General features: G+C 42.8%; 2 protein-coding genes across 9 annotated transcripts in view; one reads left to right on the top strand and one right to left on the bottom strand.

Annotated features, from left to right (window-relative positions):
- Positions 1-829: 829 nt before the first annotated feature.
- Positions 830-10535, bottom strand: TRMT10A (tRNA methyltransferase 10A). 8 transcript variants are annotated; one of them, XM_029962019.1, is made up of 9 exons: positions 10466-10516; positions 9357-9363; positions 9060-9258; positions 7871-8033; positions 5925-5996; positions 5385-5459; positions 4269-4418; positions 3068-3173; positions 830-1698 (listed from the first exon to the last, which is right to left on the bottom strand). In XM_029962019.1, the coding sequence occupies exons 3-9, from the start codon at positions 9239-9241 to the stop codon at positions 1532-1534; spliced, it is 915 nt and encodes a 304-aa protein (XP_029817879.1). In that variant the 5' UTR covers positions 9242-9258; positions 9357-9363; positions 10466-10516; the 3' UTR covers positions 830-1531. The 8 variants fall into 8 exon arrangements, with proteins under 8 accessions (XP_029817879.1, XP_029817878.1, XP_029817881.1 ...); XM_029962018.1 differs by lacking the exon at positions 10466-10516 and adding an exon at positions 10388-10442; XM_029962021.1 differs by lacking the exon at positions 10466-10516 and adding an exon at positions 10079-10096.
- A 3529-nt stretch (positions 10536-14064) lies between these two features.
- Positions 14065-17972, top strand: part of MTTP (microsomal triglyceride transfer protein) — a 28617-nt gene continuing 24709 nt past the window's right edge. Inside the window, exon 1 of the mRNA XM_008933215.2 lies at positions 14065-14257. Within this exon, the coding sequence (XP_008931463.1) occupies positions 14197-14257 (61 nt within the window). The 5' untranslated portion in view covers positions 14065-14196. The remainder of the gene's footprint in view (positions 14258-17972) is intronic.

Genomic DNA, 17972 nt, shown 5'->3' with positions numbered 1-17972 from the left:
TGTTCTCTCTGTCATATCCCACCATAACCAGGGGCGTTGAGGCTCAGTGGAACAAGACAACAGGCTTTCTTATGGCATCTTCTTGTGACCTCCCCACTGCATGCCACTAAAAGAAGTTTGCCCGTTTGTGCCTGAACGTTTGACTTTCTGCCATACCCCTTTCATATTTTCCGACATTTTCTTTTCAGATTCATTGAACCATACCTTCTTTATTGCCTTTCTAATGTTTCACTAGACAGGTATAAAGATCTCCGGCTGTATTCTGCTGTTCAGAAGCTGCTCAGGATTGTTAAGCAATAGTCCAGGCAATACTGGAACTTCACAAAGCTTAGTGATGAAAACCAGAGCTTTCCTAAGCACAGCAATGACACCTGGTGGGAAAACACAGGGATCACGTTCTTCTAGAGCTTCTGTGCAGCTTCTTTTGTCATGTCCTATTCCTCAAATCCATCATGGCCAGGGAACAAATCTACCTAAGCTGAAACAAAGCAGATTCAAATTACACTTCAAAAAAAAATTTCTCTGGGCACAGAGAGCAAAAATTGCTTGGAGATGGTGTGGCACCATCACCTCAGAGGTCTGAGAGGCCTGGTTAGACAAGCATGTCAGAGCTGATCTTCCTTGAGGAGAGCACAGTGAAGCAGAGAACTTCCCTCCATGTTTTTCTACACTTTTGTTAACTGTGCAGCTGAAGCTGGTTCAAAGAAGGACATTTCTTTAAGAGATGTCTGAGAGCATTCCATGTAAATATTTATTCCTGTTATCAAAAACTAATTCCTTGTCTTTTCGTACTATAAAACAGTATAGTGATTTGTCTCTGTTTATTGTGTATGCGTTAGTTGGCCTAAAATATGTGCCAACCAAGGCACATGACTGGCATCTGTGCTGACACCCATCCCACTCAAGCTCAAGTGTAAGCACTGCCTTAACCCCACACTCATATTTCATCTATTGACCCCACCTAACTAAACACAATATACAAACTGGGCAGTTCAGTTGATTGCAACTGTGTGTTGAGAAGTTCAAGAAAATTACAATGTTTGTTTGTTTGTTTGTTTTGAGTGTTCGTGCACACTTTGCAACAGGCACTAGTGGTGCAGGTTTTGGGGTCACAGGAACGCTTGTCATTAATTGCTTTTAAGCAAATTTAGAGTAGAAATGGAGAAGAATGCATACATTAAAATAGTAACTACTAATGCTCTTGGCTATTACACCCAAATTTGTATGTATAAAAAAGTAATATTAAAAAATTAAATTAAACAGCTCCCTTGGGAAAAAGAAATGCTACATTTGCCATTCATTTCTTTTTTTTTCTTAAAGCTAACAATATTGAAGTTTCAGGGTAAAAAACTGCATTTAACTTTACCCTTCATGTACACAAACAGCTTTAGGCAAACTATGGAACTACCGAGCACTGAGACAATTCAGTATTACAAAGACAGCAGATGGTCTTTGGAGTGTAACTCCTTCACGTCCCAGATTTATCCCATGAATTGTGTGTCGCATCTTTCCCATTATCTCCTTCTAAAGCCTAGTCACTGTCCGAGTCATTGTCTTCATCTTCTTTTCCAGACAGAGCATGTTTGGATGAATCATTGGCTTCTCCCAGAGGAACAGCCCCTTTCCTCTGTGGTAGGACACTGAAAAAGGCCTCCTTCCAGTCTCTCTTCTCCAGGTAGGCAAGGATGATCTCAAACACTGCAACATCAAGAAAACCCATCAGCTCTCTTACAGGGAGATAAATGAACTGCTGATAGGAACACACCCCCAAATCCATCCCATCCAGAGGCTCAGGTGCATCCTGTTGTGGCATCTTCCCAGTGGAGCTGATGAAGTGCAGCCAGGGACAGATAAGGCAATTCTGCTACTGCTGCAGCCTAAAGCCAAGTGCGATCTGAGTCTCCAGTTGTGTGACAGTACCCACAGCACTGCTTTTCTGCAGTAGCTCCAATTTTCAAGCCATTTCTTTCAGAGACAGAGAAATGCTCCCCCTCAATACTTCAGGTCTCACCAGTGCCTTGTATACAGGCACCAATGCTTCCCCATGTTTGACAGGAATACTGCTGTGGATACACTTTAAGAAAGATTTTGACCCCTCCCTAACACACAGACAGCCCAAAGTCTTCCTAAAAACTCCTATCATTAGCTTTTTTCTTTCTATATAAAGCAACAGTTTAAGATCAAGTTTTAGAAACATGTAAAATCTTACAAATATATGGGGTTTGGTAATTTTTAAGTCCAGTGACATACTATAGTCTCCTCTATGTTTAAGTACTCTTTATTATCATGGAAAAATACACCTCACCAATCAACAGCACTTTAAGAAAACAAAGGTATCATTGAGCAATGTGTTACATAAAAAAAAATACAACTTGGAAAAAAGCAAGGTAAGATAAAATAAAATAATGTGCAGTGGGACACAAAAAAGCCTTTGACACCATGTCAAAAATTTCCATAAAGATCTGAGCAGGTTCCATTTTACATGTATTTTTGTTTATTGACACTGAAAAATGATCTAGTAATAAAACTGGAAGTTTAAAAGGAGTGGAATTCAAGACTTGGTTAAGCAATCGAATGCTTCAATCAGAACCAGCAAATCAGGTAAAAATAAGTTATGAAAGCTCAGCAGACTGAGTACCAGTGATACCAGCTGTGGTGAGTCTACAGGTACCGAGGCAGTTGCTGCTGAACAAAGCTGTCTAAGGAGGTGAAAACATTACAAACATGTATTCTCCCCTGACATGAAATACATGGAATAATTTCCAACACTTATACATTAAGCCTGGAAATAAGACCAGGATGATAAGAATGCCACAAGTATTCATGAGAAAAGCCAACAGGATAGGAGGTGCACTCCTGAGTCGCTTAGACACCATCATTTACATTTAACTATTTCTATAATATAGTTAAATTAAGGTCAGGGCAATTATTGTATCCCAAAGGCAATATCAACATAATAAAACAAGGTTGAGGTACCTGCACTGCAGTGCACAGTTTAAGGGTTCAAACTGTAAATATCACAGGTATATTCTACAACAATGTCATTATTTTATGATTTAAAACTTACCATGATTGACAGCTAACACTTTCCGACTGTTCATCTTGACAAAGTTTCTGAGTGGGAGCTGTGCATGACCAATGCCTTGCTCTACAGCTTTTTTGTAAGTTATTCCCTGTGGGAAAGACACCTAAATGAGTGCATTCAGAATCACCATTCTGGATCAGCCCATGCAGATTTATTACAAGTATAATTTTCTGACAAGAGTTTTACTGGTGCTGCCATGATCTTGCTTTAGAAGACAGTTGCAAAAAGAAATTTACCTGGTTATCTGCCTCAAAAGGGCTACCTTTTGGAAAACTCACTACTTTCTGCATACGTCACACTGTGACCAATGGTCTAAAGGATTGTAAATAAAACTTCATGCAGCTGCAGCTCTAGAACAAGTCAGCCACGGACTGTTTTAAAGGTGAGCTTATGCTTAAGTACAACGTTACTCACATTGCAGTCACTGTGTATTTTTGCAGAGGAAGAGTAAAGGATAAAGAAATTTTGCTTGCTTTCTTATACCTGAAAACTCCTGTGCCCAAGGTGGGCAAAAAAAGTCTTTAGAATTGTGTAAACACTCTATATCACAAAGTCTATGTAAAGGATCTGCTTCAGCTCCCTCCCAGCCTTTCACTGGACTAAGCGCTGTCGAAGAGACATCCCTTTTTTTAGCACCCCACCAAAATATTAAAGTAGTAACAGCAGTTTCCCAGCTGCATTCTCTATGATATTCCAGGTCCCCACAGCACGATCCCATGTACAGGTATGGAACTAGATCTCTGAGGCATGTGTATTACTCAGCCAAGTTCTCCTGAGAAGCAAACTTATTAAAAAAAGACACCCAAGATGCAAGTGCTGCTGTTCATCTATATTTGGGCATGTGGGCATCTAAGCATGCACGTACACTTGCAAGTGCATTAATGGAAACCAAACCCTTCTGTCTGAAACTATGGCTCTCAGTAAGCTGAGCAGTGTTATTAATTCCATTCCTATATTTAAAATGAAAAGATAAAGTCCAAAAAAGCCCAGCATGCCTGCATTCTGGAACACAAGCCACTGCTACCACAAAAGCTTTTTTTCAAATTTCTTCTAAAATTTTTTTAAGTCTTTTTTTCAAGAAGTTTTCTTATTATTTATTTTGTTAGTGTAGAAACAACAGTGTTTATGTCCAACAAGGTGCTAAAACAGAAAAAAGCTATAAAGAAACAGATCCACGGTTTACCTTGTGGTGATTATGATCCACCAGTCCTCCAATCACATAGGCTTTCTTCTCATCAAGCTCTTTGAGAACATCTGGGGAATCTGAGGTAAGATATACTAGGTCTTCTTTCTTTATTAGCTCACTGTAGTGCTCTGTTCTAATTTGGATGTCCTCAAAAAAAGGTAGTTAAAAGAAGTTACATTCAACAGATAAACTGCTGCCCAAGCTTTACAGACCTAAATGGGACCAGCAAAAATAAATCCAATAGAATTGTGGTCATTCCACGTCCCTCATTCGTGTTTAAGGGTGTATCACACTGCACATTGATTTCTGCAAAAACAATCCAGTCCCTATGGCACTGACTTGTGAAAATCAACAGGAAATTTTCTGAAACCTCCAAAGAACCTTACAAATCCTTAAAGTTCCTGCGATTCCCTTCAAATGTGAGCATATTTCTCCTAAGGATCCAAGTAATTTTCCAGTTCACCTTTCCAAAAAAAGTGAAATCAGAAGTAAATCCTTAGTTCACGTTAACTGTTCGCTAAGAGAGGTTTATGCTATGCTGTTGCAAAGCAGCTATTGCACAAGAAATGCTGAAAATAGGTCTGGTTTTATTTATGCAGAGTGCTCTTCCTTTGATGTTGTTGAAGCAGTGGTTTAACAGGGAATTACAAGGAAAACCAACGTGAGTTTGACCATTAGACAAGCTTCCTCTCTAAAGAACACTTCAATACTGAGAGGCAGTGTGATGAAAGCATCCTGATATTCAAAGTATTATTTTGGCCAAGAAAAAAAGAGCACTGTCAAGACAGATGACTGTCAGAACTGCCTAAATCAAGCAGCCTTGTTTTGTCTATCAGGGAATGAAATTTGTTCAATAAAAGCAGGTGAAAACAGATATGTGTGTAGTTTTCCAAGCAAAAATCAAATATAGAGTCAAGATAAGCAGTCTTTGGCTTATGCAAGTTAAATCAATTAAAAAGCAGAAAGAGCTACACTATTTCCAATATGCCATTGCTCTTATGTGTTAGAAAAACCCACATGGAAAAAGCAAACGCTCTTCACAACTAACAATCTAGTTAGCAACTACAATCAAGATTTTGTTTTCCTTTTTTACAGAAATACTCAATTATTCACCTTCCAGTTCACCCATCCTTTGTCATTTTCATTCATGTTGCTCTTCAGCTGTCCACCATGGCTGGTCAAGTAAAACTTCAAACAGAACAAAAAAGAGGTACAAAATACAAAAATGTTAATATGCCACAATCTATGTCCTCTCTGTCTACCCTTAACTATATAAGACTTTTTCTACCCTTAACTATTAGCTAAATCTTTTAATATTTTTTAGATGGAATTGATACTAGGACCATATTCATACAGTTAGTGATACATTTAAAAGACAAGTATGCATTTGAACTCACTTTTTTTTTTTAATCTGACACAGATAAAACTGAGTATCAACAAGACCTTAGAGGCACACTCCAGTATCTTCACCTGCACACACATACTTATTCATATATATGGGGATTTTTATTTACATGGGTTGGAATTTAATCTGTTAAAATAGAAGTAATTTTCTTATTAAAAAGAGGCAGCTCAAATATTTTTTTTCTACTACAGTTCTCACCCCTTCTCATATGTTTGGTAAATGGCAGCAGTCAGTTTGTTTAAACATACCTGCACAGGATGAAATGCCTTGCGGTTTTCTGCATAACATCTCTGAATCTGCTTGTGAAGCTTCTTAACATCCTGTACACAACATAATTTGTTTTTACTTAGTCCTTCATACAGACCATCACAAAATGCTTTACCATGAGCCAGTCAGAAGCTAAAGAGAGAAAAAGGAAGCTTTTAACTGGCAAAAGTGACTACTGAGAGAGTGCGGACATCAGATCCTGAGAGAAGAAACAGCCACTGTGCAGGGATTATGTTGGCAAGAAAACACACACATCTTCCCATACAAGTGTACTTAGACACCTCTGTATATGTGATTTGCATTATTCTAGGAAAAAAGCCCCAAACAAACATTACAGATATTTAATTATATGTTATAACAGACAAAATTAATCTGAGGAATCAAACAGATCTATCGCTGTGACAATACTCAGTCTTTAACCCATGGGAAAATCTTGAGAACATACAGTTTATATTTAAGAAAATTAATTATGCATAATTAACCTGAAGAACCCCAGAACAATGCAAATAACCTAGCGTCTGGCTCCAGCATTTTGACTGACAAATTGGATGTCCTAGGACAACAGCTAAACTATTACTATTTAAAATGCAGCAGACTTATTTTTGAGCCAATTATGGCTTTTGTAAGGTACATTACACAGTTTTATTCTCAGTGTCTCAAAAGTAGTGTTTTATAAATATAATCAATTCCTATTTTAGAAAGAAACATCATTATAACGCTTTGATATTTTTTATCTTCAAAGAATTTCAAATAAACTAGACCTGTGAAAATATTGCAACATAAGTTTTACAGACACTAGAGAAAGCCTCTAATCTACCTTACTGATAAAGACCACAACCATTGTCACCTACAGTGTGCTTCACCCTTCCTTAACATCTGCAGAGGTGCCAGTTTTTATATCAGGCCTAATGGAGCTCTGCCTAAGGAAGGAAATGTGTTTCACAAAGGATGAAGTCAGCAGGAAACATCTGGTCAGCATCTCTGAAACTATCAAGGGGGTCCTCTGCTCTCTTCTGGGGCACTGCTGAAAGGCTCCTCAGGGAACGAAGTTCCAAAAAGCCAACTGGAGCTTCCCCAAAATTCTGTGGTGAGTGGCACTAGGCTCCATTAGTGCTACACATGCTCTGCATTACACTCCCCAAGCAGCCAGACAGGCTGTGCAAAAGCTGGAATTCAAGCTCTTACAGGGCAGTGAAGTCCTGGTGGCAGCAGAAGGGCTCGGGCACAGGGAGTCATGATGTCTGCCTCAGACACCAAAGGCTGCACTCTTACAGGAGGCTGCAGGTTAACTTTCCTAGTATAGTTAGAGGTGCTTTCTTCTCAAAACACCACACCAAGCATCTTGACCTGTGGCTGGGTATCCCACTGATCTTCCCCATATTTATCTATCCTGCTGATCATTGCACCTGTTCTTTCATCCTTATCTAAGATAACTTTAGAGATGGGCTGAAGAGTGTCCTCCTGTCCCAATAACCTCTTGTGTGACTGTGAGAACAAGCCCACTATCGTCACAATAGTCAAAATCTTAATTTCCACAGACACTTACTAAGAGGGTTGGGATCCTCATGACCACTTTGAAAGAGAAAGCAACTGCATGTGGCATTTGCAGTCCCTTTTAGCAAAACCATTTTGAGGTAGAAGTGCATCCAATGTCATGGTGAACACCTGGTATAAACTCTTTCTATATTTCTGCTTTTGGAATCAAATCAATTTACTGCATCCCCATGTAGGCAAACAGAATCTCTGGCAAACTTACATAAAGTATGGCCCAAAGCCTAAAAAATTCTGCAACTGACATGAGCAGGTCTGGGAGCCACCACAATGTGAAGCCTGCTAACTGTGCCCTGCAAGCAGCTCTCCAGTTTTTGTGCTCTGACATTGCATCAGAACTGTCACTGGAGAACCTCTCAATGTAAGTTCCTTTTACCTTTAACACCATCAGGTCATCAAAGCTGCAATCCACAATGAGGCGAAGTGTGCTAGGAACAACTTCCCTGCGCATGCACTTTCTGTCATTCCCTTCATTACTGGAATCCAATTTTGACTGACGTTCTAGTTTTCTCTTCTGGCGTTTTTCTTTTCGTTTCTGCCTAAATAAACAAACAAATCAATCCTCAAAAAGTGGTGCCAAATGTGCTGAGGTGCATGTTATGCACGCAAATGCAGACTTCTAGGACCAAGGTGGTTGTCCTGTGACTGCGGTAGTTTAAACTTGTTAAATGTTGCCTGCATTTGTATTAGGCTGAGACCAGCACGAAACACACCCCCATCTTTGTGAAGTTCTGTATGTACCTACAAAGACGGGCATCTGACACAAATTCAATGAACTCACTACTGGGAGTCTCATGGATTTAAGGAGTCCATGCTCTGAGTCAAGTCTCATAAAAGAATTAACAAAAAGATTGACAAAAATCACAGTATCGGAATCAGAATGTGGAAGGCAATTTACATCCTCTTTCACTGAACAGTTTTCCAAAAAGCTTCTGAAGCAATTGTTCCTTCCCAGTCTCCTGATGGGAGTGGGCAGTTGGGAGATCACATTTCAAAGACAGCAACAGCCGCTGCCTTGGGAAGGAACACCTTGCAGTCAGCAGGACAAGGATAACCCACCATCAGCTCATTGGCAGATACACTTTCTCTCAACACAACAGAACAGCAGATCATCATCTTTCAAAACTATTCTAACAGACTGTAAATCAACATAACTTACAGGACTGCATTTCACATGTCAAAAGTATTTGCTTTTGTTCACTGTCTTAGTAAGATTCACCAAGTGTGACACCACCTGGGAAAGAGGGTGCAGCCCACGCAGAAGGGAACAAGGGCACAGGTTATCTCTCCCCTCTGACAAATCAAAACCGTGCATGTTTGAATACCTCCTGACATCTCCAAGCTGAGGAACACTTCTAATAAGAAGAGGGGATGCTTACCTTTACAGCCTCTTCAAGTGTAGATGGAGTAGCCTGCGGCTACTGCTTTAAACCTGGTGTGGGAGAAAACTGGTTCAACTGCCTTGATTTGCTAAAGCCATTTACCAGAAAATTCTGATGACACATCATTATTATTAGCACTAAACATTACATGTGAACCTAGGAAAGCTATTTTGCAAACCATACCTCCGTAGATCTTTTTGTTCCTCCCACTGTTTCTGCTTCAATAACTTCTTCCTTTGTCTTTTGGACATGGGCTCAGAGCACTCTTCCTTTTCTAAGCCTGCCTCCTGTCTCTCTACTGGACTGTCATTTGACTTCACCTTTCCTTCCACATCAGGAACTTCAGGGAAAAGGGTATTTTCCATTGGCACCTCTGGACTGTCTGTTGGCGTTTCGGATGACATTAGCTTTTGGCCGGGTTTTCTGACTTGTTTCTCAGCATGAGCTAAATATTTCACTAAAAGAAAGCTTTCTGCTCACCAATTCTCTAGGAAACAAAACAATTGTATGAGTGTTATTAACGAGGTCAATTAGAACAAGTATCATTCAACACCTACCGTAAACCTGAATAAAGAAAAATAATAAATAAGAGGCTTTTTCTGTTTGTTTAAAGTTATGTTAGTTCCTCTGCAAACAGTAACATAGAAAATACTACAGAGATTATGACCTGCATTCAGATAGTCTAAAACTCTGCCTGCCACATCTGCAACTAGTCAATAGTTTCCAAGTAAAAATTTTGTGAAAACACAACTGCATAAAAGTAGGGAATCAAACTGAATCTAATGTAAAAGAAAAAAAAATAGCAGTACCAGTACGTGTACACAAACTGTTCTCAAATACACAAACAGAAAAAAATTAAAGAGGTATCTTACGATGTAACTATGGCAGCATCTTAGAGAAATGTAATTTTTAAGGCACTGAAGCCATTCTTTTTGGGGAAAAAAGAAGTGTGAACGTGCTGTACTCCTTCAAAATTAATTTTTATTTCTTTTGAAAACCGAAGACACTGCACAGTGACAGAGGCTTGCCACTGTCACTGGACAAACACAGCAAGGGGACAGACTGTTACTCAGCAAAACATTCTGTGATCAAACCAATTACAATTACAATGGCAAGCATTACTTTTCCATCCTAGCAGCTCCCCTGCGCTCGACACCCACGTAACTCTCCAAAGGTAACCACTTCGCCGCAGAACGCCGCACCTACATCCGGCAGAAAACAGCAACCCTCCGGCTCTTGCAGGGACAGCAGAGCCAGGAGACACACAAAGCACCACAGAACCAGCGGCGTTTCCGCTGGCACACTCCGACTTCCCCGTCTGAGGGCGTGCGGACGCCGAGCGCTGCGCGTACACCTGTGTGCGCGTACACAGGCGCACAGACACAGGCATATGCACACACGTGTATCTGTATCTAGACACGCAGTAAGTCCCTCATAGCTGCACAGGGCCGGCCACAGCGCCCGGGAGGGCCGTGCCCCCCACCCAGGCGGCGGTGAGCCTGGAGCCGTACCCGCACCGCGCCGCGCCGGGCCCCTGGGGGCCGCCATGTTCCTGCTCCCCCAGCGCTCCCCGAGGGGCCGCAACGTACCCGCGAGCCGCCCCGGCACGCCCGGGCGCGGGGAGGGGGCGGAGCGCAGCCCCTCACGCGCAGGCGCGTGCGCGCCGCGCCACGCCTCCGGGTCCCGGCGGGGGGCCGGGCGGCGGTCACGGTGAGCGCGGGCGGCGGGGCGCCCCTGGCGGCGGGGGCTGGCGCTGCTGCTGCGTGCGTCCGTGAGGGGATGCTCCGAGGGGATCCGGGCAGCGAAAAGCAGGAAAACCTCGGTTTTGTCCGATGGTTTTGATGGTCACGCTGAGTTCACGCAGGGGCCAGCCGAGTATTTTTAACCGGTGGCATTCCTCAGGGCGGATTTCGAGCCCCAGGGGTCCCCCCGGCAGTGCCGCGTTCTCCCAGGCCCCTGAAAAAGGGTGCTCGCTTCCGGGCTTCCTGTTTTTAAAGGCCACCGACAATGAGCTTTTTAAACTCCAGTGTCAATACCCAGCGAAGGGCAGCGTGCTTTTGCCTCCACATAACTCCATGGAAGAATGCTGCCCTATTAGAGGAGTCAGTTCTGGAGACTGGGATTGTGTTCTATGAGAACAATATATTTTGGGCAGCCCAAGTATGTGGATATCTGTTTGCCCCTGGTTAACGAGGCACACAAAGTTAGCAAACACACGAGTGTGCACTACCATAATACCCTTTTCATCTGCATCAGTGTTTGTCTCAGGTTTCATTGGTTCCAGATATACACACTCTTACAGTTTTAGTGCTGGTTTCAGGTTTACTACAGCTGTGTTGAAGTCACAAAATTGTACGGTGTCACTATAGTAAGACACTGACCTTTTAACTGCTGTTGGAATGCAGTATTTGCTGTAATACTTGATTTAATTTGTGATTCCTATTCTGTACATGACTTTAAAAATAGCTAGATTTGCATTTGCTAGGGTCTATTTAAAACCTCACTCGTGTTACTATTAATATCTATCTTGACACGCCAGCATCACACAAGTCCAAATGCTCCACTGTCATGGATAATCCTTCATTCTCTTCTGGTCGTTGAAAGGCTGCATATGAGTTACCAATATAAACTCATTTGCTTGCTTGCTTTTTTTAAAAAAAGCTAAAGACATCTGACAAATTCACATAATAAGTGTGCTTTTTCTTAGAATGAAGAAACTGCTTACGCATTTTGCTTTTCTCATACTGCACTTTGCAAAGCGTCAGTGCCGCTAATCCAGACCCCAATGCCCTCAGACACTGACACAGGGTAATGCAATGTTTTCTGAAGTCTGCCAAGTGCCAAGTGGTGACAAAGCCAAATGAAGACCTGAGCAGTTGCAAATATTGAGAAAGAGCTGTCTGTCTGAATTTCATTACTTTGATAGAGCCTTAACATGACTTTTTCAGGATGCTCATCGAAATGGTGAGTCACTGTCCCCCCCAGCAACAGAAAGAACTGAACACCCCAAAGCTTAAAACTGCAGGTCAAGGGGCAGAGAATGGAGAGAAGAAAAAAGATACTCAGGAGGCTCAGGTGTGGACACAGACATTATTCTCTGTGGGCCAGGTCTGACTGCCGCACTCTTGAGGAGGGGCTTAGGGTGCAAGTGACAGTCATAACCCACCTTTGGCCAGTGACATGGCTGGGCATCTCCAACCCCACATTATAGCAGAAATGGGGCAGTCTTATTCAGCCAAACACTGGGAGCTGGGGCACACAGGCACCAGCTGAAGGGTGAAGATGAACACGGGTACTTTGGTGCACATATCCGAAGGTTTGAGTTGAAAACCAAGATCTTGATGCTGTCGCTTGTGAAGAGAAGACAGAAACATTTTGTTGGCCTCAGAACTTGGGAGGAAACCTCATTAGTTTTATTAGGTTGTATAAAGATATAGTTTGGACTCTGGAAAATGTGCAGCAAAAGAAACACTTTGACCCCAGCACATATGCCAGCATGGCGTGAAACGTACATTGGGGGCTGATCCTGCAACCTCTGCGTGGTGTGGACTTTGGTGGGCGCAACACTTGTTTCACTGGTGTAATCTCACTTAAAGGAAGTCACTGCTGATTAACTCCAGCCGTAACTGAGGCGAGGCTCAGTTAAATGTCTTTTCTTAAGACATTTGAAGAACATTCCAAGTCTGTGTTGTGGAAATGCATATGGGTGTATAAACATTTATGCGTGTGACAATGTATGTACTCTATTTCTCTATATGATGCTTGTATCCTTAGTTCTGTAATTGGCACCACTACAGTGGTGTCCAAAAAGATATGGCGATTTACATCAGCAGGGGATCTGTCTCTGATATTCTAGTGTCTAAGAGAGCCTTTTTTAAAAATTACTTTCTTTCAAGGAAGAAATAAATTTCCTGTGTTCCGAGAGCATAAGAAGAGGACAGTTTCTCTTGTCCAGATTTCAGACCAACATCAACTCCTCCTTTGGAGAAGTGTCAATGCTGCATTTCCAAATCTGGATCCATACCTTTAGTCTCCCTCTAACCAGAGCTGGTTTTGCAGTAAGATTGGGTCCTTATTTTTTTCAAGAAAGCACTGAAAGTGTGGCAAGCTCATTGTTTACTAAATGCAACAAAAGGATTAGCTGAAGTCCTCTGCCTCAGTCCTTTGAATTCAGGAGTGTGTCACAGCCTGCGCTGGGGAAGCAGCGTAAATAACCACAAATGGTGAATAAGCAGTAGCAGACCCTAGGGTTTCCTAATCTCCTTCTCATGTGCACACGCACACACAAAACACAGGAATATTTCCAGGGGGAACTTCCACAAGGTGCAGAGAGATGAACACGAGGGAGAAGCATTGGCATGGACCAGTTGTTTCCCACTGCTGGGCGATGATTGACATACATGGTGTTCAACTTCTCTTTTACCATGATCCCTTATTAATACAGAGGATCTGGTGGCAGAAGTGGCCCATTGGGAGCAGCTAAATGCAGCCTGGGGTGGCACTTTTCCATTTGGAGTGTTTGTAGATTGAAGTCTTGCTAAAGTAGCCTGTGGAAGTGGAGTGGAAGGGTGTGGTGATGGCTCTATAAGTAGGAGCAGATCCTCCCTTCTCGCAGAGCTGAGGAGGCTTCATATGCTGGGAGAGAGGCGTGCCCCCCTCACAGGATGTGACACCCATGCTGTGCCAAGAAACATGGGGGTTTGGCCCATGGGACACTTGCCCCAGTGACACCTAAAAGAGATCCTTTAGTGAGCCCTGTGGCCATGGGGCTTAGTGCAAGATGGCATGGGATTTACCCTCAGAGGAAGCAGGGAAGCAATGTGGGTTAGTCAGCCAGAGGCATATCAGGGGAGGTGGTGAAGTGAGCATAAGAAAAGAGGAAAATAGGGGTGTGAAGCAAGGCTTGGTTTGCCCTGCTCTCAGACCCTGCCAAGCGAGTACTCATCACTGAGAAGTGACAAAATGCCCTTTCGTTCAGGGAGAGGAGTGGTGGCAGAATCTGCTGGTTCTTCCAGGACTGGAGGTGGGCTCCCCTACTTAGAAGTGTGTCTGTGTCGGCTCAGTATCCAAAAATGAAAGCCGAGGTGATCGATAAAATGGGGTAGAAACCGCCAGTTACCTTAGTTCTTAATAATTAACTGGAAGTCCTTTCATGAACTTAGTACCTGAGTGTGGAATTTGGAATCTGACCTTTACTACATCTAGATAAACAGTGTGGCCGAGTTGGTGGCTCTCTCTGCAAGCTCCCCTCCACTCAGCAGCTCAGTTCCTGGAGGCTCTCACACTTCATGCTGCAGTCAGGAGCTCGGCAGAGTCCAGCATGATTCTTCTTACTGTGCTATTCCTTTGCATCATTTCCACCTACTCAGCCTCTGTTAAAGGTAGGTCTGTACTGGGCTTGATTCAGCTTTTGCCTCAGCAAAGTGTGTGTATGCAGGTCTGTTTTGCATCAAAAATTATCAACTTTACTCAGCCATCCTTGAGTGATGTGAAATGCATTTAGTAGTTAGGTTTAAGCACTTGTGGCATTCATCTCAGCAGAAGTGATGAAGGAGACAATGTATTCAGGTGCACGGGGCCAGCAGTGTGAGCCAGGAGACCAGGGATCTTAACCTTGCTTAATCAGGACATGTTGTGGGGGCACCAACTTGAAAGGGACTGTTCACACGCTCAAAAGTTAAACACACAGAGTGCTCTGGTGGCGCAGAGCCAGGAAGTGCTCAGGGCTCTCCTGGTTTCAGCTTCTGGGCAGTTGATTCAGCTACCACTGAAAGTCAGTAACAAGCATCCTGTTAATTTCATGAGAAGCTTGCTCTGTGGTAAGTCTTGAAAATCTGGATGTTTGCAGAACCCCTGTGAGCAGGGCTTTATTCAAGTGTCCTGTCAAAGTCAAGGGTATGGAATCTTAGAGACTGCTCACTTCAGCAATGCCAGGCAAGGAAAGGTGTCTATAGTAGTGATTCTTCATGTACAACCTCACATTAAATTTAGAGGAACAGCAACCTTAAAACATGAGCTGAGTTTTTACTTTTTAGATGTCCTCATCCTGATGAGGAGCAGGGTGGACATCCTAGGTTAAGCTGTTGAAAAGGCTGTAGAGGTGCTCTCAGCGGTGCCACCTCCTGCTCCCTGCAGGGGATCCAGGACCCTGTATCTGTGTAAGCATGGAGCAGCAACCTTCCTCCCTGCCTCTATACCCTCTTTCAACAGGAGTTATGAAGTGGAGAGATTTGCAGGCAGTGCCTCTACCTGTGAGTCTGTTTCATGAGACTGCCAAGTACCATTTATGGCTAGATATCAGTGTGCCACATTTCTGGTGTTTGGTGTTTCCAGCTTCTCCTTCATGTCAATTAAGCAAAGCTTCTTGATGTGAAGTAGTATTTGGTTTACATCCCCAGGGTACTAAGCAAGCATTTTCTCTTTAATTAGTTATCACCCTTCAGCTCTGCCAGGTCTCTTCTCTCTCTATGCGGAGAGATTGAGAGCTAAATTACTGGCCCAAAGGCCACTTAGGGTCTCAGTAACAGAGCTGGTATTTGGATGTGTTCTCCCTTTCAACCAGACAATGCTGCCTTTTGGAAATACTGAAGCATTATTCTTTTCAAGTCAGGTAGATCAGCACACATGAAACCTTCCTACTGCAGTTCCACTTGCAAAGCGTTTTCAAAGAAGCAGATGGGGTTTGCTTTTTAAAGCTATCCAGTATCAGAGACAGTGGCAAATATGATTTATGAGGGTAGAGCTAGCAAGTAGTTAGAGACACACATGCTGTGCATGCCATATGTATTAATAAAAGGCACAGGACTTGACAGCTGTCTCTACTCATGCAGTATAACCTTCTGTATTATACAGTATCATGATTTAATTATAGACTTGGCATGTTACCCTTAATGACAGACACTTAACATTACTAGTCAAACTATGTGTTATGCACTCCACCTTGAAAGCAAGCACTTCTGACCCCAAGAGACCATGGCCGATTGCAATCTGTATGTCCGTCTCTCCTCCCCTCTCAGCTGGTGGGACACTTGGCATCAGCTGAAATGTCAATGGCTGTACAGGCAGCAAGGATTCCAGTGCTGTGCTGAATACAAAGGGAAGATCTTCTAAAGGGGGGGTTTTTTACTAAGAAAAGTTTCAATCAGAAATGTGTAGGAATATTCCTCTTAAAATAGTACCTGTGTTTTCTTTGTGACAGATGGCATGAAAATTTACTTACACTGTTTTGAATACTGGTTCTGGTCAGTGAAGCTGTGTCTCTGTCTCTCATCTACCATTGCCTCTCAACCTGACCATGCTATTCAGTTATCTCTCTTGGCTTCCCCATTTCTACTGGAGTAAGTGCTAACTCCTTGGGGCTGCTTTCAATACTGCCTCATCCTTGCTGCTTCTCTTATCAGTATCCACTGCTGGCTTACCTTTTCCCATCAGTGACACCAGTCTTGCAACTAAAGGTGTCTTCTGTGCTGGCTCTTGCAATGTTTTCCGTGTACAAAATGGTGAAAGCTTTCAGAAACTAATATTCTTCTAGCTCCCAGCAATACTTTGCGATTATTAATTTCTTCCATGACACTGGCAAGAAGCTGCTGCACCATTTTCCTGTCTGTTTCCTTTAGGAGGGAACAGCTCATTTGTATGTGGGGACAAGCAAATGCTAAAAGGGAGGAAGAGCAAAGGAACTCTTGCAAAAGAAAAGAAAAAAAGATTTATGGGTTCAGTTGTGGGGAAAGGAAGAGAACAGGTGAAAGGTGCTTTTAACTGAAAACAGAGAGCAAGTAAATCCACAACACCCACCTTAACTTAATAAGACACTTGTTTCTCAGCACCCAGATAATTTTTCTTCCCTCACTTTTTATCTGTAGATGGGACTGTGTCACCCTCTGTGTTTAAAGTGCACCTAGTGGGCAGTGTTCATAAAATCTCAGCCAATACTAGGTCATTTACACTGCTGTTTCTGCTGCAAATGAAGGGCATTTTGAACCAGGAAGCAACTAGCTCCAAGGTACTGCAAGGAACCAGGGTTGTCCATGAAAGGCACAGCTATCTCTGGGCAGGCATTGAGTACCCTCTGCTCTCGAGGGCAAGGTAGCTTCAGAGTTGGTAGGAGTGAGTGGAATTGGGGAAGTGGCTAGGAAATTCACAGTAAACCTGAAGGAAGGGTTGTATGCCCCTTGATCATTTTGTTTTGAACCAGACACACCAGACATGCAAAACCAGAAGAGCCCCATTGTGCCAACATTAATCCTTTAGCCTCCATGAAAAAAAAAATCGATACTTACAGCTTTGGCCTCTCACAAACAGGCTGCTCCCCCTCCGATTACCAAATTTACTGCACCACATCTTTAGCTGGCGTAAAGTATAAGTCAGTTTAGTTCTGTGTATCTTTGCCAATTTACACAACTTGGAGACCGAACTTGGTGGAGTGGATGTTTTGCTCAGGGAAAGCTCTTTGAAGCTGACCTCAAGCTGCTGCTATGGCATCTAAGTGAGCAGTGGAAGGAAGTAAGAAAAATCTTAACAAAATGGGGGTTTTGGACTGTTTGAGGACTGCAGAATATATCCATCTAGCCATGATGGAACTATGCTGTGCACCTAAATTGGGATTTAAAATATGAGTGAAACAAGACTGTTTTTCCTTTTTGCCAGTACTGTGATTTGACATTTATTCAGGTGAGTCACATAAAACAGAGGGACATAACACAAATCAAGATAGCCTGGTGATTCTCTGCAAGGGACTTTGAACACACTGATTGCATTACAGCATGCTTAAGAATTTGTCTGAGATGTTTTGATAGATTTTTTTTCTTCCCCCCCCCCCGCACTTGTTTTAAGACTGAGATGCACGTCCCTGAGGACAGCACTTTGTTTTGCTTAGATTAACTGTGTTGTGAACTTTTTGTCTCTCCTCTGTACTCGCTGAACTCCATGAAGAAATTCCCAGTGGATTCAGTGGTGCAGTATTTGGGTCTGAGAGGCTTGGGCGGGGCTGCTTACAGATAGCACCTGAGGTCACTGAATTTGTATTTGCTGTATGAATCTTAAGAGCCCTTTGTGTAAGCTTTTCCCTTCCCTTCCCTTCCCTTCCCTTCCCTTCCC

This window comes from Manacus vitellinus, unplaced genomic scaffold, assembly GCF_001715985.3.
Source record: "Manacus vitellinus isolate BGI_N305 unplaced genomic scaffold, ASM171598v3 scaffold_0_pilon, whole genome shotgun sequence".
Taxonomy (NCBI): domain Eukaryota; kingdom Metazoa; phylum Chordata; class Aves; order Passeriformes; family Pipridae; genus Manacus; species Manacus vitellinus.
Note: the sequence above shows the minus strand (reverse complement) of the source record. Positions and strands in the feature narration are given on the sequence as shown.

Coding starts and splice junctions, on each gene's coding strand:
- TRMT10A (XM_018072777.2), bottom strand. CDS start 9,280: ATGTCATCCGAAACGCCAACAGACAGTCCAGAGGTGCCAATGGAAAAT. Junction 4,419..5,384: donor AAGGATGGGTGAACTGGAAG/GTGAATAATTGA, acceptor CCTTTTTTTGAG/GACATCCAAATTAGAACAGA. Junction 1,699..3,067: donor AGTGTTAGCTGTCAATCATG/GTAAGTTTTAAA, acceptor TTGATGTTGCAG/TGTTTGAGATCATCCTTGCC.